The following is a 21,263-nucleotide window of genomic DNA, read 5'->3' as shown; positions in this document are numbered from 1 at the left end:
AAAACTATCTCCAATTTATTTATTTATTTATTTTATATAGATGATCCTTAAATGCTAATTAAAAAAATAAACGATTTTAATTATAAAATTTGTGGTAAAAATATGTTAATCTCAAAAAATAGATAAGATGATACATCACTCATACTTTGTAAACCCATATTAGATGTGTGGCAGAGTACATAGGCGTAACCAAGCTTTCACTCACACTTTATCACTGCACCAATCTTAGATTTTTGTCTGAAAATGACTTGAAAAGTGGAATGACAAAATATTTTCAACAAAAGAAAATGTTTAATTATAAAGAATAAGTACAACTTTTTTTTTCTTTCTCGAAAATAATTGGAAAGTTCCAAACTTTGAGCCATTTGCTTTCTTCAGTCAATATTATTTTAACTTACAATGTTAACGCACAACTTAAGTACGTTCACCTCTATTTTTGTACAAGGGAGGCCATCACTATATCTAAGTTGCAGGCATGCTTTAATTATTAGTTGTTTCTATTATTTAAATTTATTTGTCAAAGTCTCAAATTGGAAAAGATTTCACTTCTAATATCACCGATGCCTATTATGTTATGATAAAACATAATACTTAGTAATATGTGCTTAAGTTAGAATCATGTTGATGACGTTAGTGGTGAACTATGTTGCGCCTAAAATGTTTATCACCATATACCTAGAAGGAAAATGCTTACAAACCATATATTTATAATATAGCACAAGCGCAGCTGGGGAACATTGTCGTCAAAGTTCTTCAAAGGCATTGCACAAGCGTATTATCTTTGCCATCCCCACGCTAGCCGGGTTTATCCAGCTTAGGTACGGAGCTGGAGCTGCAGTATATCTGTTGTCCACGGAATACGACACGTTATTGGCTTTGATTGTTGCTATTGTGGTTTACATCAGTTCATGGGCACTGGCAGTCAAGATATTCTCAGCTCGTGAAAATCCAGATTTGTCTGAGTTCATGGATAATATTAGCCTCTCGTCTGGAACACTTGCCATAACCTTAGAATTGTTGATCATCGTTCCAGCTTTGGGGTGGTTCACCATCGCAGTATGGAGCATTTGCCTTGTGATTGCAGTAACAAAGTCCTACCATGAAATTGCAGATGTTTTGAAATGTTCGTATCAGAGAGCACTTGAACAGCTTCTTCAGGTGTTTGACAAACTGAAAGAGTTGTTCATGAATATTGGTGCAAGTGCAGGAGTTGTTGCATCCGGAATGTTTGACAAACTGAAAGAGTTCTTCATGAATATTGGTGCAAGTGCAAAAGTTATTGCATCCGGAATGTATGACAAATTGAAAGAGCTGGTTATGGGATCCGATCAGCCGTATGATGGAGATGTTGAAATAACATCCGCAGCTGTCTAGGAGAAGATAAGCGAGCTACCTTCGCATACTTTCCATGCAGGTACCCACTCCTTAAAAAAAAAAAAAATAATAAAAAGGAAGTGTTCGTGAAAGCAACATGGAAGACAAAATACCTTCCTTGTATTATCTCATCAGACTTTTCTCTATCATTTCATGTCAAATTTCACTTTTCTTTACCAATTGAGGCCCTCATTTACTTTTGTAATATATGTATAATGTATTTATTACTTGGCGAGTTCCTTTCAAATAATTTTTTTTCTTTCAATGATATCAAAATGGAGATGCCAGAGTCTCGAAACTGGCTATAGTGGATGTTGATACCTTAAAACTGTGGAACATCTTTTTAGTGCAAACAAATTATACAGAAGAAGAAAGTGGATAATTACCGCATCCGTTCCCAAATGCGTTGTGGCAATTCGATAACCTCGCGATTTCAGAACTTCCAAAGCACTCAGCAGTAGAGTTCCAAATTTCAATGTCCAACCATTTCTCTGCTCCCATACTGACATGGCGATTATCTCTATATCTGAAACAAGATCAAGCTGAGGTTAACAAAAGTTAATTCGACAACTAAGAACACAACAACTTCAATTAAACTAAATACTAATACTAATTAAACAAAGCCAACCCTGATTACCAATTCACTAAACAACCACATACCAACAAACAATTTAGAAAAGAAAAAAAGAAATCTTCTTTCTGGTTTTTTTTTCCGAAATTCTAACCCAAAACCAGACCCCTTTCACCTCAAGTGCCGTTGCACCTTTTGGAGTCGCAGGATACCACATGAACCGACTGAAACCCGAGCGCATCCGCAGACCGAAACGCCGCCGATACATTGCCGAAATCTCCACATCCTTCAACCACCAGACACACCCCGTAGCTCCGATTCTTCACCACTTTCCTAAACTTCTCCTTCCTCACATCCATTATGTACGGATCCACCGCTTCAAGCACCTCACCGCTGTTGAGAAAAGCACCTTCACCGCAGCTGAACTTGTCGAGATACGGGAACCACCGACCGCCGATTTGGTGCGCGGACTTGTGGCGGCGTTTCATTTTCATGAGGCGCGCGACGTCGTTTTTCTTCCTCAGAAGCTCCTCCACGGTGTCCTGCGTCGGGTTCTCCGGCGGTTCTAGGGTTGAGTTTGCGGAGTGAGCTTCGTCTGTGAAATCTGCGGCGGCGGCTTCGGATGAAATTGAAGCGTACGACCGCGAAGGAACATTGTAAGGAGCAAGCCTGAGCGCTAGTTTCAAATTCAAATCACAAAATTGAGTTAGAGATGTCCGTATGAGTAGAGAGAGAGAGAGAGAGAGAGAGTACCTTGCTTGGGAGGAAGCGGAGAGAAGCGGAGGGAGGGGGAGAGGAGGAGAGAGACGGTGGGTCGATTGGTTCGGAGGGTGGAGGTGATTGAGGAGAGAGAAGTACGGACTAGGGTTTTGCAGGCGCTCATTTTTTATTTTTTATTTTGCAGTGATTTTGGCGCCAAGGTGGCGGATGACGGAGAGTGAGGGGCTCAGCAGCACCAGAGGAGCTGAAGGGGCTATCTTTTCTCCTTTCGGATAGCGTTCCGATGATAGAACTTCATGGATGACGTCGTTGGGCACCACGTATTTGAAGTACCGACGGTATCCTCCGGGGTCACCGGGCTAATTGGTAGAACCAGATTGCACGCACCGACCATCAACGACGAAGAAAGAGCCAAAGAGAGACGAGTTGATTGGGGAAAGGGCACAACCGACTTTCCACCGTAGAAAATTGTGGAATTGGTTGGTTAATCGCCTTTTCCTGGTGAACTCCCCATTCTGCAACCGTTCGGGAATTCCACTTTGAACGAAGAATCTGCTTTAGTATTATGTATAATATAGCTAGCTTCTTCGCTCATAGTCTATCTTCTAAGAATTTTGCAATACTTCGGAAGAATTTGGTTTTGGCTTGAACAACACTATGAATATGAATCATCAAGCAGCTGCAGCTGCATCTGGCAACCTTCTTGTGAGAGGGAGGAGTAGTAACCCTTCATCTCCATCTCATCATCCGTAAGTACTTCCTATCTAGCTAGCTTCTTAGCCGCTCTTATATACTTTAAACTACTACTTTTGCTCATGACAAGTATTTTTGCCCAAGATCACCAATTTAGTAGTTGTTGTCGAAGAATGTAGCCACAATCTATCTAGCTTCTTAGATGCATGCTCTTATATACTTGAAACTACTATTACTTTTGTTCATGAACAAGTATTTTTTTTCCCAAGATCTTGTAGTTGTTGTTGTTGCGGAAAGTAGCCTTCGTGACGAACTAATTAGCCCATATTCCCTGCTTCGTCATCTAGAATTAGAATTCATAACAAATATGAGGCAATACTTTGGTTAATCACATTTCATTGATCAATAAATTAAGTTACATCCAATACATACACCAAGTGTATATCCCAAAAGCTAACATAAGCATCCTAACACCTCTAAACATATTGAGATACTAACAAGATTCTAAAGGCATTGAGTCAGTAACAAAACAGGTATACCGTGTGCATTGTTGAAACAAACAACAAAATACATAATATAAGTCATCAACCATATCATGGTCTTTAGTTCAACACAAGTATCATTGTCATTTGAAAGATCACTATCACTACCTTAGGTGCTTCTTGAATACTTTCTCCTTTAACTCCATCATTCTTTTTCTACATCTTATCCTTACATAATAAAAGAGAAGAAAATAAACATTGGTGTCTAGAGAATGGCAGGTGCATTGAGAATTTGAATAACAACAAAAGAGAAGAAAATAAGAATTGAAGAAATAGTTACAGTAAGAAGAACGAAACATAACAAACGAGCCTATCTAAATTACACAATGAGTTTTATATGTACTTTAATTTCATTACCTTGTGAGCCTTCCTTGCATGTTGGATGAAATGGTTTTGCCACTCCCTTGTGGTAATACTTTTGTTCCGTACGATTATATATGAATTTTGCTTAAAAACATCCTACATTAAATGGCCATTAATTAACAAGAAAAACATATCTAGTCTCATACCATAAACTACCTATTCACTGTAATTTCAAAACATTCAACTTTTATAAAGATCAAATTGATATCACTACTAATGAAGGCTAAATTGATGTCACTACCTTTGGAGATGTTGTTGGTTTGCCCTTGGCTTGCAACCCTTCAGTTGTGCTATCATATCTTCATTTTCCTTTTACGTATCTGATTTCACTAATTTATCATAGCCTAGTAAGTTATCAAGACTCCAAATGTCAAGACTAGATAATCTACTAACAAAAGATAAAATTACCAAAAAACTACTTAAATTATAATTAAACTTCTAAACCAATCTGCGATTGCAAGAATATGAAGATCTGCCAAAATTTAATAAAAACCCAACTCCAACATACCATTCCTAAAAAACAATAAGACCAAAATCTAACTTAGTATAGAAAAAAAAAAAAAAAAAAACCGGTAAATAACATATTAGTTTTCCAAATTCAATATCCTTCAAAATGTGAGTTTTGGAAGTTGTGGTTATCACTTAAGTTACCAAGTATGTTGATAAAGTGAGATTAAGATGAAAATATTGAAACCAGAACAACCCAAAAACTTGCAGAGTATATAAAATCTATACCGACAACATCTTGGTTTAAAAACACAAACAAGAGAATTACCCTTATCAAAATCCATGACCAACCTGCAAACAACACAATCACAACCACAAGGAAGTTCTAAATCAGTCTACCATTTTCGCATGTAGATAAAGTTTTCAATAATTAAAATTTTACGCTGATTGTGCTCTTACTAAACAACCCAATTGATCTCATACAACCAAAACGAAACCAACTTTGGTATTACAAAGGTGGTTGTGCTCTTACTAAACAATCCAATTGATATATTTGTTGGAAATTCAAATCAAAACAGGTTGTAAAATGTTGCTGCTAGCTGTTTGTTTCTTTCCAGCTACAAAGAACAAAGTCTCCTCCATGTGCTAGCCGAAAGGTGTTGAAAGACAGCAAGGAATGATGCAGAGCATGTGTGTAAAAGTGTCTAGCAGCTGGTGCATATGTGAAAGGGTGTAAAGATGGTAATCACCATCTGTCGCTGCATGTGTGTGTGCCAGATTGTTCTAAGTTCATTTGATCTGTTTGAATGGTTGTATGTGTTGTTGTATTTTTTTATTTAAAGCACTTGAGTGGTTCTTTGCTGTTTGGATTGTATAAATAGGCCTTTCATGCTAGGCTTTAGGCATCATCCGAATCCCATTTTCTGATTGTATTCTCTCAGGTTCATAAGCTTGTAAGCTTCTGTTTTCTGTTTTTTTTTCATCAGTTTGTAAACTGCCTTTTATTTCATATATCAAGAGAGTGTGGTTCGTGGAAGCTTGTTATTTCCTATCCCTTCTCCATTTGTTAGTCCAATTTTATTGAGAGTGAAAGTGAGAGGTGTGATAGAGTTTGTAAACTTATCACCCACATATTTTGGTATTGAGTTAGTAAACTCTTGTGAATACCAACAATTGGTATCAGAGCCAGAATACCATTCTGGCAAGTGCAGTAGCTATGGCATCCAATTTAGTGCAACTCCAAGTTCCCACATTGAAGAAAGAAAATTATGAAAGATGGTGCATCCAATTCAAAGCATTGTTTGGATCACAGGAGCTATGGGAAGTTGTCAGTAGTGGGTATGTTGTACCCACTGCCGAGCAAGAAGCCGTATATACTGCGGATCAAAGGAACACTCTCAAGGACTTACGAAAGAAGGACCAAAAGGCGCTGTATCTTCTATACCAGGGTTTGGAAGATTCAACGTTCGAGAAGGTTGCAGAAGCAACAACGAGCAAGCAAGTATGGGATACACTCAGTACAATCTACAAAGGCGTAGATCGAGTCAAGAAAGTGAGGTTACAGTCACTTCGAGCAGATTTTGAAACTGCTCACATGAATGAAGGGGAGAGCATCTCCGACTATCACTCAAGGCTCATTGTGATAGTAAATCAGATGAGGAGAAATGGCGAGAGACTCGATGAAGTACGAGTTGTGGAGAAGATACTCCGGTCACTCACATCTAAGTTTGAGCATGTGGTGACTGCCATTGAGGAATCCAAGGATTTGGAGGTGATGAGCGCAGAGGAGCTACTAGGATCCCTCCTAGTTCACGAGCAACGCATTCAGAAGAATGCAAACCCCACAACGCTAGAGCAAGCTTTGGAGTCAAAGTTGAATATTGACAAACCAAATGGAGGTCGTGGGCAGTGGAACTCACGTCGTGGGAGTTCATCTAACCGTAGCCGAGGACGAGCTCGAGGAAGAGGTCAAGGCTATGCACAAAATCGAGGTTAGTCTCAGGAGTGGAGATCTACTCGAGGAAAGGCACATATCCAGTGTCACAACTGTAAGCAATATGGACATTATGCCAATGAATGTTCACATAAAAATGGTGAGCATGTCAACATGGCAGAATCAAGTGGAAATACTGATGAAGAACTTACAGTCTTGCTAGCACACCATGATTCCAGTAGCCAACAAGATGTTTGGTATTTGGACTCTGGTGCAAGCAATCACATGTGTGGAAAGAAGGAGTTTTTTGCCGAACTCAAAGATGGGGCCTATGGATCTGTAAGTCTTGGTGACTCCTCAAAGTTGCCAGTTGAAGGCAAAGGGAAGATCAAGATCATCCAGAAGGATGGTAAAGAAGAATACATCTCCGATACCTACTACATACCAGGTATGAAGAGCAACATTCTAAGCATTGGTCAACTGCTCCAAAAAGGGTACATTATACATATGGAGAACATGCTTCTCACTCTCAGGAATGCAAGGAGAAAGCTTATTGCACGTGTTCGAATGTCAAAGAACCGGATGTTTCCGTTGAATTTGAACACAAAGATTGGAAGCTGCAACATCGGTGTAATGGAAGATGAGTCATGGAAATGGCATCTTCGATTTGGCCATCTTCATTTCAATGGCCTAAAGTTGCTGTCAAGTGGAGGAATGGTTCGTGGTCTACCCCAAATTGAAGCCACACGCTAAGTATGTGAAGGTTGTGTGCTTGGCAAGCAAGCACGACTATCGTTCCCTGTTGGTGATACATGGAGAGCAAAGGCACCACTGCAGTTGGTGCACACAGATATATGTGGTCCATTGGATCCCATGTCTTATGGAGGTAATAGGTATTTTATTACCTTCATTGATGATTTCAGTAGAAAGACTTGGGTCTATTTTCTCAAGGAGAAATCAGCTGCCCTAAAAATTTTCAAGGAGTTCAAGGCACTCACAGAGGCTGAAAGTAACCACAAGCTTGTGGCTGTGAGATCAGATAGAGGTGGAGAGTACACCTCCAATGCTTTCCAAGCATACTGCAAGGAGCAAAGAATTAGGCATCAACTTACTGCTGCCTATACCCCACAGCAAAATGGGATAGCCGAAAGAAAGAATCGAACCATCCTTGACATGACAAGGTCCATGCTTAAGGAGAAGAATTTGCCAAAAGAGTTATGGGCAGAAGCTGTAGCTTGTTCGATTTATTTGTTGAATCGATGTCCAACAAAGAGTGTCAAGAGGATGACACCACAAGAGGCTTGGAGTGGATACAAGCCGAATGTTACACACCTAAGAATTTTTGGGTGTGTTGCATATGCTCAAGTTCCAAAAGCCAAGAGGAGGAAACTTGATGATAGAGGTGAGAAGTGTGTGTTTGTGGGCTATAGTGAAGAGTCCAAGGCATACAAGCTCTACAACCCACTAACTGGCAAACTAGTGGTTAGTAAAGATGTCATCTTCAGTGAGGAAGAGACATGGAAGTGGAACAACAAAGAAGTCAGTAAAGAGAAGATCATCTCCACTAATTTTGAAGAACCAGAAGTTGTACCACCGATTGAGCAACAGCCTGCTCAAACAATCACAACAACTCCAGTGCACAGAATTGCAAGGAGTGGTCCTACATCTAGTGAGGAAAGCAGCTCCTCAACTCCAGTGAGGTTAAGGAGTCTCACAGAGATTTATGGACAAGAAGAAGAAGAAGAAACCAACCTTTTCTGCTTGTATGCAGACCACGAACCTCTCTCATTCAATGAAGCTGTGGAAGAAGATTGTTGGAAGAAAGCCATGGAAGAAGAGATCCATGCCATCGAGAAGAATGACACTTGGGAGCTGACAAAGCTCCCACCAAATCAGAAGGCTATTGGTGTCAAGTGGGTTTACAAGATCAAACGCACTGCAGATGGGAGTGTGGATCGATACAAATCAAGGCTTGTAGCAAAGGGCTACAAACAGAAGTATGGAGTGGACTATGATGAAGTCTATGCTCCAGTTGCAAGACTTGACACGGTAAGATTACTAATCTCTCTTGCCGCTCATCATAAATGGAAAATTTATCAACTAGATGTCAAGTCAGCCTTCCTTAATGGAGTTCTTGAGGAAGAAGTGTACGTGGAACAACCAGAAGGCTTCCAAGTACAGGGAAAAGAAGATAAGGTGTATCGTTTGAAGAAGGCTTTGTATGGCCTCAAGCAAGCACCACGAGCTTGGAACTCAAGGATTGACAACTACCTTCACCAAAATGGATTTCAGAAATGTCCATACGAGCATTCAGTTTACATGAAGAATGGTGCAAAAGGGGAGTTCTTAATTATTTGTCTCTATGTAGATGACTTGTTGTTTACAGGAAACAATGAAGCAATGTTCTATGAGTTCAAGCAATCCATGTTCAGTGAATTCGAGATGACTGACAATGGATTAATGTCATACTTTCTTGGCATAGAAGTGAAGCAAGGAAGTGATGGTATCTACATTTCTCAACAAAAGTACATGAGAGATATATTGGAGAAATTCAATATGGACAAGTGCAATATTGTCAACACTCCAGTTGCAACTGGATTGAAGCTGTCTAAGGAAGGAGAAAGTGAGTTTGTAAACTCAACCGTGTACAAAAGCTTGGTTGGAAGCCTAAGGTACCTCACAATCACAAGACCAGACATAGTTTATGGTGTTGGACTTGTAAGTCGATACATGGAAACACCAAGGGAGTCTCATTGGCTTGCTGTCAAGAGAATTCTAAGGTACATAAAAGGTACTCTAAACTTTGGTCTATTTTATAATTTTGGTGAAGATACAAAATTATATGGCTATTCGGATAGTGATTGGGGAGGCGACCAAGATGAAAGGAAAAGCACAACTGGCTATGCCTTTTTTCTAGGTTCAACAGCTTTCTCGTGGACTTCAAAGAAGCAGTCAATCGTTGCCTTGTCATCATGTGAAGCCGAGTATGTAGCTGTAGCCTCAACCGTGTGTGAGGCAATTTGGTTAAGGAATTTGTTGAAATCAGTGTGTCATTCACAAGAAGAATCGACCTTGATTCATGTGGATAACATTTCAGCCATCAAGCTTGCTAAGAATCCAGTCCAACATGGAAGGAGCAAGCACATCGATACCAGGTTCCATTTTCTGAGGGACCATGTGAAGCAAAAGACAATTGAACTTGTCTACTGTCACACCAAGGAACAAGTGGCAGACATCTTCACAAAGCCATTGCCAATTGAATCATTCCGGCTACTGCGTGAAATGCTAGGAATGAAGGCGTTTTGATTTGAGGAGGTGTGTTGGAAATTCAAATCAAAACAGGTTGTAAAATGTTGCTGCTAGCTGTTTGTTTCTTTCCAGCTACAAAGAACAAAGTCTCCTCCATGTGCTAGCTGAAAGGTGTTGAAAGACAGCAAGGAATGATTCAGAGCATGTGTGTAAAAGTGTCTAGCAGCTGGTGCATATGTGAAAGGGTGTAAAGATGGTAATCACCATCTGTCGCTGCATGTGTGTGTGCCAGATTGTTCTAAGTTCATTTGATCTGTTTGAATGGTTGTATGTGTTGTTGTATTTTTTTATTTAAAGCACTTGAGTGGTTCTTTGCTGTTTGGATTGTATAAATAGGCCTTTCATGCTAGGCTTTAGGCATCATCCGAATCCCATTTTCTGATTGTATTCTCTCAGGTTCATAAGCTTGTAAGCTTCTGTTTTCTGTTTTTTTTTCATCAGTTTGTAAACTGCCTTTTATTTCATATATCAAGAGAGTGTGGTTCGTGGAAGCTTGTTATTTCCTATCCCTTCTCCATTTGTTAGTCCAATTTTATTGAGAGTGAAAGTGAGAGGTGTGATAGAGTTTGTAAACTTATCACCCACATATTTTGGTATTGAGTTAGTAAACTCTTGTGAATACCAACAATATTCACCTGAGGTAATGGCCTCCAGCCAATAGAAGAACAGAAAAAACACATTGGATGAATTTTGAGCAAGTCATATGGTCACTAGTTGGAAGAACTACATTAAGATCAGTGCACAGTCATAGTAATCAAACCATGACATAAGCTTTCAACTATTTGGTATCTAACTTAAAAGGAAGTAAAAGCCAATACTTAAACAGAACTGAGCAGCTGAAAATATATATAGGAGAAAGATATATGTGTTTCTCAAATCCTTCTTTATATAGTTTTTCATGGTTTTCTAGGACTCCAAATAATAACACCAATAAACAGAAAAGACATTGCTTAACACTAATTAGAAGAAGAAAAAAAATCATCCATGATGGGGGAAATCATTCTGCTTGCCTATAGAGACCATTTTCAATCTTTTTCAAATGCAGAGCAATTCAAAGCCAAATCAAACAACTTTCCTTTTCAATAAATGGTATCAACAACTCCAAATTTTTTACATTCAATCACCATGAAAACCAATAAGCCCAGAAAAAAATACCAACATGCATGTTCATAACAAACAAAAAACTGAAATAGAAAGACCAAATAAAACAACTTATTAAAGCCTCCATATGTGCAAATAAATCATTTGAATAATTCCCAACGATTACCCAGAATAAAATAGGCAGGGACAAATACATATAATCTAAAAAATAAAAACCAAAATTACCTAATTAGAGGCCTCGGAGGATGGTTGTGGAGGTGAAGGGCTGCTAGCTTGCTTGATTTTGGAAGTAATTACCTGTAAATCCAAAAGCAAAGTTAAAAAGACTGACAAGAAATTGAATTGTTTTAACCTTGAAGCGTTGAGTGACATTGTAGTCTTATAGATGTGGGAGATTTTAGCCGTGGATTTGAGTCTTTGATGGCTCTAGGGTTCTTGGGTTTTCAATGGTGGAGTAAGAAACTGGAAGTAGGTGGTAGGGCCGTGGATTTGAGTCTTTGGTGGCTCTAGGGTCCTCCATATCTTTCTCCTCCTCCATATTAATTGTTAATATTAAATATTTTTTAATTAGTGGTTTGGCCATGTGGCATAGGATGACAACCACGTCAACAGCCATGGAAGCTTCTTAGATGCTCTTATTGTAGTTGTTGTTGCAGAAAGTAGCCACAAATCTATCTAGCTTCATAGATGCTCTTATAAATACGCTTGAAACTACTGTTACTTTTGGTCATGAACAAGTATTTTTGTTGAAAACCTTGTGGTTGTTTTCCTAGCAAAATAGCCTTAGTGGTTATGAACTTTTCTAACTTTGGATCTGCAACTATTTTGATTACAAAAATACTCGCATGCAATCTATTAGGAAAATACTTGCAATTAACATATTTAACACCGTATAAATTTCAAAATCAGAACAATTTATTTATTTTTGATGATTATAAATGATCAAAAACAATCTCCAGAGATGTCCTTAAATAATAATTAAGAAGATGAACTGATTTCAATATAATTTTCTAACCATATATTTATAATATAGCAGAAGCGAGGCTGAGGAACATTATCGTCAAAGTTCTTCAAAGGAATTGCACTGGTGTATTTTCTCTGCCATCACCGTTCTAGCCAGGTTTATCCAGCTTAGGTACGGAGCTGGAGCTGCAGTATCTCTGTTTTCCACGGAATACGACACGTTAGTGGCGTTTCTGGTTGTTCTCATGGTTTACCTCGGTTCATTGGCAGTCAAGATACTCCATGCTCGTAAAAATCCAGATTTGTCTGAGTTCATGGATAAAATTAGCCTCTCGTCAGGAACACTTGCCATAACCTTAGAATTGTTCCAGCTTTGGGGTGGTTCGCCATCGCAGCATGTAGCATTTGCCTTGTGATTGCAGTAACAAAGTCGTACCGTGAAATTGCAGATGTTTTGAAAAGTTTGTATCATGAAGCACGTGAACAGCTTCTTCAGGTGTTTAACAAATTGAAAGAGTTCTTCATGAATATTGGTGCAAGTGCAGGAGTTATTGCAGCCGGAATGTTTGACAAATTGAAAAAGTTGGCTATGGGATCCGATCAGCCGAATGGTGCAAGTGCAAGTGCAGGAGATGTTGAAATAATTGTTGAGCCTTAAAAATACTTTAGTACTTTGGAGATGTTTATCTTACAAAGAAGAATGTAATGCAGCGGAATTGATAGGCAATAGAAATAAAGAATACTCAAAGTATTACACAAGATTTTTATTCACTCATGAACTTAGTACAAGAGGAAACACTCAAACACTCTCACTTCTCACTTGGCACTCTCACTTCTCACTACTTGCTCTCTTGGTTGTTACTTTCTTCTTAATTGATACAAATGGTGTGGATGCCTTCTCCTTTTATAGGCATGGATGGAACCTTGGAGAAGCATGGAAACATCATGCTAGAGATATCTAGATAATTCCACTATCTTCCTAAGCTAGAATTATCTACACTAATCTTGCATGTTGGTGGAATCCTCACCATTCTTCTAGACTCTTCCACCAACTTGAACTTTGCTAGAACTCTCTAGCATGTGCATGGATCTTTCTTTGTGTATGGGCCGGATCAATTGTCTTGGGCCAAGACAAGATTACAATTCAACAATAATATCGGCAGCAGTCTAGGAGAAGATAAGTAAAGCTACCTCAGAGCCCTTTGTCTCTTTATCTTCCATTAAGCCTTCCGTGTGGAAAGCTTTGAGATTGTTTCCTGTGGCCAATGATCGTGGATCTCAAGAACCTAATCTTTGGTTACTTTGAGATTGAGGTTATTATATGTAATTTACCCATAATTATATGTTCCAGTAGACAAACTATTACTCATCTTGAAAGGTGAGAAGGTGAGGTGGAAATAATTCAATGGTCCCAAATATGTTTGTGAATTGCTTGTAACGACTGACAACCTTACCTTAATTTTGACTGGCGCTAGGGCCGGCTGCCAGTGAGAAGGCCGCCGGTGGATAGCAGAGACGGCCTTCCTGTAGGTCATGTAACTCCCTATAGAGACGGCCTTCCCGTAGGTCATGTAACTCCCTATGCATGGTGGTGACACTAAGATTTTATTTTATTTTTTTTTCTTAATAGAAGGGAGCTCATATCACAAGCAGCTGCCCTCCAAACCCCAGACGATCTCACGTCAAGAGTGTTTGGTGCTGTCTGGACTAAGAATAAATAGACCAAGGGGGACTAAGTTTCACTCGCGCCCCACTGAACGCAGTACTAGTACTAAAGGAAGTAAAGACCACTGCCCTTGGTTTTGTGCAAAGTGCAAAGTCTTCCGAAATTTTTTTATGCAACATTATTTATACCAATTCGTCCGAGAAACATAGAGCTTCCTGCTCCAGAAAACATCACAAGATTAATCATAAAGCATACAATTTTTCAGCTGACCAGAATACATATAAAATGAGACTTCAAACTTCAAAGGGTTTCAAGACCTTTAGCAAATAGTGAAGCAAAAGCCTCCATATGATGTTTTTTCAAAACCAACCCGATGTCAACAGCTCCGCCACCATTCTTGCCATCTGCAAAAGTGATTATTCCGATTGTATGTATCCGAACTACTTCGGTGCTCCTTGGCCTTCCCCATCCAAAATCAGTATCGTACATGTCAAACCGATGCGATCCAGCGGTCGTAAATACTCTCCGATGACCAGCACCACTACTAGTCTGTTCATCAGAAGGGTAAAATATGGAAACCAAATTCTCCGCGCCATTCGTCAAAGTCCCGCCATCCAAACCCTTAATGGCTTCACTAATCGCATTTACCGCTACAACCAACCCGTCTTCTCCTAGAAGTCCCTTTCTTTCTGCAAGTGCTACAGAGCCCGTTACACAGTTTCCAAAATAGTTTCCAGGCAAAGGAGGGGTTAAGCGCGACCGGCAGTCCACGCTAAATGCCATAGGTATTATTTGGCCCCCGTTTACTTCTTCTTGCTCTTCTTTCTCTGCTTTTAGTAAGCAAACCCATGTGTAGGCACACGTTAGAGAAAATGTCGACAAATGAACGGATCCATCATCTCCTTCCTGTTGTTTCCTGGTCCTGACCCATTTCCGTAAAGCTTGAATCTTTGCGCTCGTGAATTCGAAGTTGCCCCGAGTTGAATTTGATATCACTAGAGATTCATAGCGGGCTGCAACCATCAAGCTTCGATTATTTTGTCGTCTGTCCATGTTGTGCTAGGATAGCACCAAAATCTTTTGGAACCAACTCAAGCTAGCCCACAAGAAATTTATCAAATGGAAATGCAAGAACAAAATATAAAAGACACAAAGATTTTAACGAGGTTCCTCCACAGTCAGTGTAACTGGAGTACGTCCTCGGAGCAGTAGGAGCTCACCCAATAATCCACTATCAACCAAATGGGAGTTTACAAAGTGTTGGTGATCTCACAACCCAAAAGCCCAATACACCCAATAACTCTCACACACCAAAGAAACAAATAGAGAAAGAAATATAATGAATAATTTCTTCTCTATACATATAGCTCAAAGCTATTACAACAACAACTACTTTGGTGGATGATTACTAACCAATTGAAGCAACAACTTTCTTCTTCTGTTTTAGGCTCTCTGCAACTCTCCCTTTTTTTCTCTGCAACTCTCCCTTGCTCTCTGAAGAAAAGCTCTCTTTTCTCTCCTCTTTCTTCTCTTCTAAACCGAAAATGAATGAGCTCTCATTATTAAAAGCAACTTCTCTCTTTCTTTGAACCAACACCCACGGGTGGTGAAGACAACAAAACATCTTTTCCCATTTTCCTCCCCAAAACAAGGAATGTGTTGTCTTCTTTTTGGTTTGTTTATTCTAAAGATATGGCCACTTGGCCACATAATCCAACAATCTCCACCTTGGCCAAGTTCCGAAAACGCCATGATAAACCAACCAACACAATCAACACAAAAAAAAACACTCCCAATCACTAGCAAGAGAACAACTAATGTCAAGCCAAATGATCCAAAACTCCTACTGCTCAACGCCTTCTTTATATAGGCAAAATGTGAGCCAAGTTCAAGCAATGAACAAACTTGGCTACACCAACAACCTTAGTCAACATATCAGCGGGGTTGTCTTTAGTTGGAATCTTCTGGAGAATGATCTCCCCTTCACCAACTACTTCACGAACAAAGTGATAACGCACATCTATGTGCTTGGTCCTCGCATGATGAACCTGATACTTAGCCAAATAAATGGCACTCTGACTATCACAATGCACCTCCACCTGCTTCTGATCAACCCCCAAATCTCTAATCAGCCCATGTATCCAAATGGCCTCCTTTATAGCTTCAGCAACTGCCATATATTCAGCCTCTGTAGTAGACAAGGCAACAGACGACTGCAAAATGGACCTCCAACAAACTGGCCCTTTAGCCATAGTAAATACATAGCCTGTAGTAGACTTCCTTCCATCCAGATCACCTGCATAATCTGAATCAACATAACCAACAGCAAAATGACCAATACCAGAGTCATCCCTCTCAAAGCATAAACCAACATCTCGAGTACCATGGAGATACCTCAATATCCACTTAGCTGCATTCCAATGCTCTTTACCAGGATTATGCATATATCGACTCACCATGCCAACTGCATGAGCAATATCCGGTCTAGAGCATACCATTGCATACATCAAACTACCAACCAAATTTGCATATGGTATATTTTTCATTTGTAGCTTCTCTTGATCAGTTTTAGGACATTGTAGAGAACTCAATTTAAAATGAGGAGCCAAAGGGGTACTAACCGGTTTAGTTGAATCATGAACTCCAAACTTCCGAATCAACTTCTCAAGGTATTGTCTTTGATTCAAACAAACAAAACCCTTCTCTCTGTCTCTAGTGATCTCCATGCCAAGGATCTTCTTTGCTTCACCAAGATCCTTCATCTCGAACTCATTCTTCATTTGCTTCTTCAATTTCTCAATCTCTTCGACATTCTTTGAGGCAATCAACATATCATCAACATATATCAATAAATAAATGAAAGACCCATCTTGCAACTTCTTGAAGTACACACAATGATCATATTGACTTCTAGAATAATTTTGGCCTCTCATAAATTTATCAAACCTCAAATACCATTGCCTTGGAGATTGCTTCAAGCCATAAAGTGATTTCTTCAATTTGCAAAACAAATTTTCTTTCCCTTTCACTTTATACCCATCCGGTTGACACATATAAATCTCTTCATTCAAATCACCATGTAGGAAAGCCGTCTTCACATCAAGTTGCACAAGTTCAAGATCATATTGTGCAACAAGAGCTAACATAATGCGAATTGAGGAGTGCTTCACAACTGGAGAAAAGATTTCATTGTAGTCAATGCCCTCCTTTTGTGCATACCCTTTAGCAACTAATCTTGCTTTGAATCTGACATTGCGTTTCTCATCAGCATCTTCCTTCTTGGCATACACCCATTTGCAACCAATAGCTTTCTTACCCTTAGGCAATTTAGCTAACTCCCAAGTCTTGTTTTTCATGAGAGAATTCATCTCGTCACCCATGGCATTGCACCACTTCTCCTTTTCCTCACTCTCAATGGCTTCCTCAAAATTGGATGGAATCTCATCAGTGATAATAGGAAGAGCAAAAGCAACATAGTCACTATACCGAGCTGGCTTGGTAATTTGTCTTTTTCCTCTGTTCTTGGCAATAGACTCTTGAGGTGAAACTTGCTCTTCAACTTGAATAGAATCTTCAAGTTCAACTTCTTCAACATCCTCATGGTCTCCCACTTCTTCACTTGTAGTGGCTTCGACATCAGCGGAAATAGGATTTGAAGTACTAGAGGCAACTTTCTCAAGCTCCACCTGTTGGACATCTTTCACATTCTTTTCAGAGTCTCTGAACATATTTTCTTCATCAAATGTCACATCTCTGCTGATTACAAGTTTCTTCATCTCCGGGCACCATAACCTGTAACCTTTGACACCACTACTAAAACCAAGAAAGATAGCCTTTTTGGCTCTAGGATCAAGTTTATTTTCAGTTACATGAAAATAAGCAGGTGAACCAAAAATACGAATATAATCATAATCAGTAGAAGGTTTTCCAGTCCATACCTCCATTGGCGTCTTACCCTGAACAGCAGCTGAGGGTAATCGGTTGATGATGTGACATGCATAAGTAACTGCCTCTGCCCAAAATGACTTGCTCAAACCCGACTGAGACAACATGCATCTAACCTTCTCAAGCAAGGTTCGATTCAATCTTTCTGCAACTCCATTTTGTTGTGGAGTTCCCCGGACACTAAAATGTCTCACAATCCCTTCCTCTTTGCAAACTTTAAAGAAAGGGTCGGATGTGTATTCACCACCATTATCCGATCTCAAAATCTTAATCTTTCTCCCAGTCTGGTTCTCAACCATTTTCTTCCAACCCAAGAAAATGCTCAACACCTCACTCTTGTGCTTCATAGTGTAGACCCAAGACCTTCTTGAATAATCATCAACAAAGGTCACGAACCAATGTCTACCACTCAAGGAGGGAGTCTTTGTAGGACCCCAAACATCCGAATGCACATAATCAAGAATGCCCTTCGTCTGATGTACAGCAGTACCAAACTTCACTCTAGTTTGTTTTCCCAAGACACAATGCTCGCAGAAATCAAGCTTACAAGTCGTGGCACCTTTTAGAAGACCTTGTTTCACAAGCCCTTGTAGAGCTCTCTCACCAGCATGGCCTAACCTCATATGCCACAATCTAGTAGTATCAAAATAAGATGTACCCATATTTTCTGAGACTACAGACGCTTCACCTGTCACAGTGCTACCTTGCAATAAATACAAATGGCCACATCGAGGAGCTTTCATCACAACAAATGCACCATAAGTCACTTTCAATGTCTGCCCATCTGAATGAAACCTGAAGCCCTTGGCTTCCAAAGTTCCCAAAGAAATAAGATTTTTCTTCAAATTCGGTACATACCGAACACCTGTCAACTCTTTAACCATGCCATCATGCAACTTCAAACGAACTGTACCAATCCCTTTTGTTGTGCAAGGATTGTCATCTCCCATGAACACAACACCGCCATCAAACTCTTTCAAGCTTGAAAACCAATCCTTGTGAGGAGTCATATGATGAGTACAACCCGTATCCAACACCCACTTAGTAGCACAATCAAATGATGAGGAAGTGGTTAAAGCAAAATCAGAAAAATCTGTTTCAACCTCAGCAACATTAGCTTCAGAACTTTCTTTGCCTTTGGTCTTCAATCTAGGACAATCTTTCTTCCAATGGCCCTTATTACGACAAAAGGCACATTCATCCCTTTCCAAAGGTTTTCTACCTTTAGAGTTTCCTCTAGGTCGAGACTGTGATTTTTTCCTGCTAGAAGAGGATCTCCTCTCCGATGATCTACCTCTAACAAATAAAGCTTCAGAGGTACTATCATGATTTTTATCTCTATGCCTCATTTCATAATTCATCAAGGCATTTGACACATCTTCAAATTTCACAGTTTCTTTACCATGCATAATAGTGGTAACAAAATGCTCATAAGAGTCCGGCAAGGAATTCAACAATATTAAGGCCTTATCTTCATCCTTAATATCCTCATCTAAATTTAACAAGTCGGCAATCAACTTATTAAAAGCATCAAGGTGTCTAATCATTTTTGTACCTTCTTTGTATTGGAAGCGGTAGAGCTTTTTCTTCAAGTGTAGCCGGTTCTCTGCACTCTTCGTCATATACTTGTCTTCCAATTTTTGCCACAACACACTTGCCAAAGTCTCCCGCATCACAAAATACTTCTGAGTTTTTGCAAGGCACAACCGAATTGAAGAGCAAGCCCACAAATTTAATTTCTCCCATTCCGGCTTCGACATAGCTTCAGGCTTCTCTCCCAAGGCGGCAAGAAGATCTTGTTGAGCCAACACATCTTTAACCTCACATTGCCACATCCCGAAGTTGTTTGTGCCATCAAACTTTTCCACTTCGAACTTTGCATTTTGCACCGTAGTTCTTGCAAACCCGGAGCTGCTTCCAAAAGGATTCTCATCTTGCCCGTCTGACATCTTTGGCAACTAGACAGTACCCAAGAGCAACCAGTGCTCTGATACCAATTGTTGTGCTAGGATAGCACCAAAATCTTTTGGAACCAACTCAAGCTAGCCCACAAGAAATTTATCAAATGGAAATGCAAGAACAAAATATAAAAGACACAAAGATTTTAACGAGGTTCCTCCACAGTCAGTGTAACTGGAGTACGTCCTCGGAGCAGTAGGAGCTCACCCAATAATCCACTATCAACCAAATGGGAGTTTACAAAGTGTTGGTGATCTCACAACCCAAAAGCCCAATACACCCAATAACTCTCACACACCAAAGAAACAAATAGAGAAAGAAATATAATGAATAATTTCTTCTCTATACATATAGCTCAAAGCTATTACAACAACAACTACTTTGGTGGATGATTACTAACCAATTGAAGCAACAACTTTCTTCTTCTGTTTTAGGCTCTCTGCAACTCTCCCTTTTTTTCTCTGCAACTCTCCCTTGCTCTCTGAAGAAAAGCTCTCTTTTCTCTCCTCTTTCTTCTCTTCTAAACCGAAAATGAATGAGCTCTCATTATTAAAAGCAACTTCTCTCTTTCTTTGAACCAACACCCACGGGTGGTGAAGACAACAAAACATCTTTTCCCATTTTCCTCCCCAAAACAAGGAATGTGTTGTCTTCTTTTTGGTTTGTTTATTCTAAAGATATGGCCACTTGGCCACATAATCCAACAGTCCATGTTCAGAAACTGATTCAAGTAAATCTCTTCCAGTTGGAGACAGATGGGGTCTTTCAGACCCCGTCTGTCGTAAAATGGTTTGAGCTGATCAGGCAAAACAATGTCATCAGATTTATGAACATGTTTGCATATGTGGGTCCATGATTTCAGAAACATGAAGAGAGTCTTGCCGTCAACAACTGCATGGTGCATGGATATTCCAATGGAAAAGCCGCGGCTGTTGGGAAAGACGGTGATTTGAAACACCATCACGGCGGCTTTTTCGTGAGATTTCGCCAGTTGGGGTACAAGAGGGTGGTATTCTTTGGCATCAATGTTAAAGTCATTGCTTGAGAGATGGTGGAAATCGGCATCAGATTCGGCTACTGTGAGGGAAACGGTGTCGCCTTTGACATAATTTAGGGTGGGTTTGGGGGAGCTTTCGGGCCAAGTGATGTTTCCGGCTAGAGGTAGAAAATGTTGGAGGGCGATAGAGAGAGAGGTTTTGAGTTTTGGAATAATTATTGAATGAAAGAAGAGTAGGGTATCTGCCGGGGAAGAGCAAGGCAATATGTCATAGAAGAAAAGGCGATGGAAGGGTGGATACCTTAGCCATACGAGGTCTATGAAGGTTAGAGGAAGAGACAAGTCCTCTTGAGCCGGTAGAGTGTGATTGACTTGAGATATTGCTTCTGACGTAACGGCATCTACATCGTACGTAAGTTTCTCAACTTGAGCTGGGATGGCCAAGGCGGCCGACGAGCCTGGTTGTGGAGCTACCCTGCAAACTTGAATGAATTTCAATGCCATTGGATTATTGGATCAGAGTTTGGATATAAAATGAAGAAGATTTTAATTAATGAAGTGTTTATGTGATGATGGTTAGATTGGGGACTTGATAACCCTATGTATCAAGTTTGACATTGCGTAATGACATGATCAAACATATTTAATTCATTGGTTCATCCAAAATTTACGTGCCTAAT

The 21,263-nt window shown here is 39.8% G+C and overlaps 2 protein-coding genes across 4 annotated transcripts; both read right to left on the bottom strand.

Annotated features, from left to right (window-relative positions):
* Window positions 1-1,779: 1,779 nt before the first annotated feature.
* LOC137709250 (uncharacterized) lies at window positions 1,780-3,353 on the bottom strand. The gene is made up of 3 exons (XM_088688926.1): window positions 2,699-3,353; window positions 2,121-2,621; window positions 1,780-1,900 (listed from the first exon to the last, which is right to left on the bottom strand). The coding sequence occupies exons 1-2, from the start codon at window positions 2,826-2,828 to the stop codon at window positions 2,122-2,124; spliced, it is 630 nt and encodes a 209-aa protein (XP_088545052.1). The 5' UTR covers window positions 2,829-3,353; the 3' UTR covers window positions 1,780-1,900; window position 2,121.
* A 10,629-nt stretch (window positions 3,354-13,982) lies between these two features.
* LOC137749283 (phenolic glucoside malonyltransferase 2-like) lies at window positions 13,983-21,099 on the bottom strand. 3 transcript variants are annotated; one of them, XM_088688923.1, is made up of 4 exons: window positions 21,034-21,099; window positions 20,292-20,928; window positions 18,123-18,126; window positions 13,983-14,727 (listed from the first exon to the last, which is right to left on the bottom strand). In XM_088688923.1, exons 1-4 carry the CDS (start codon window positions 21,085-21,087, stop codon window positions 13,983-13,985), a joined length of 1,440 nt encoding a protein of 479 aa, XP_088545049.1. In that variant the 5' UTR covers window positions 21,088-21,099. The 3 variants fall into 3 exon arrangements, with proteins under 3 accessions (XP_088545049.1, XP_088545048.1, XP_088545047.1); XM_088688922.1 differs by lacking the exon at window positions 18,123-18,126 and having other exon boundaries at window positions 20,282-20,928; window positions 21,010-21,087; XM_088688921.1 differs by lacking the exon at window positions 18,123-18,126 and having other exon boundaries at window positions 13,983-14,735; window positions 20,299-21,087.
* Between the last annotated feature and the right edge of the window lie 164 nt (window positions 21,100-21,263).

Source organism: Pyrus communis, chromosome 17 (genome assembly GCF_041283825.1).
Source record: "Pyrus communis isolate YQ-2024b chromosome 17, ASM4128382v1, whole genome shotgun sequence".
Lineage (NCBI taxonomy): Eukaryota > Viridiplantae > Streptophyta > Magnoliopsida > Rosales > Rosaceae > Pyrus > Pyrus communis.
The sequence above is the reverse complement of the archived record's forward strand: the minus strand, read 5'-3'. Positions and strand labels throughout refer to the sequence as shown.

Excerpts from the sequence above, each read along its gene's own strand:
- LOC137709250 (XM_088688926.1), bottom strand. The coding sequence starts at position 2,828 with ATGAGCGCCTGCAAAACCCTAGTCCGTACTTCTCTCTCCTCAATCACC. Across the intron at positions 2,622-2,698 it reads TCCGCTTCCTCCCAAGCAAG|CGCTCAGGCTTGCTCCTTAC; the intron begins GTACTCTCTCTC and ends ATTTGAAACTAG.
- LOC137749283 (XM_088688921.1), bottom strand. The coding sequence starts at position 21,087 with ATGGCATTGAAATTCATTCAAGTTTGCAGGGTAGCTCCACAACCAGGC. Across the intron at positions 14,736-20,298 it reads ACTTGAATCAGTTTCTGAAC|ATGGACAGACGACAAAATAA; the intron begins ATGGACTGTTGG and ends TCCTAGCACAAC.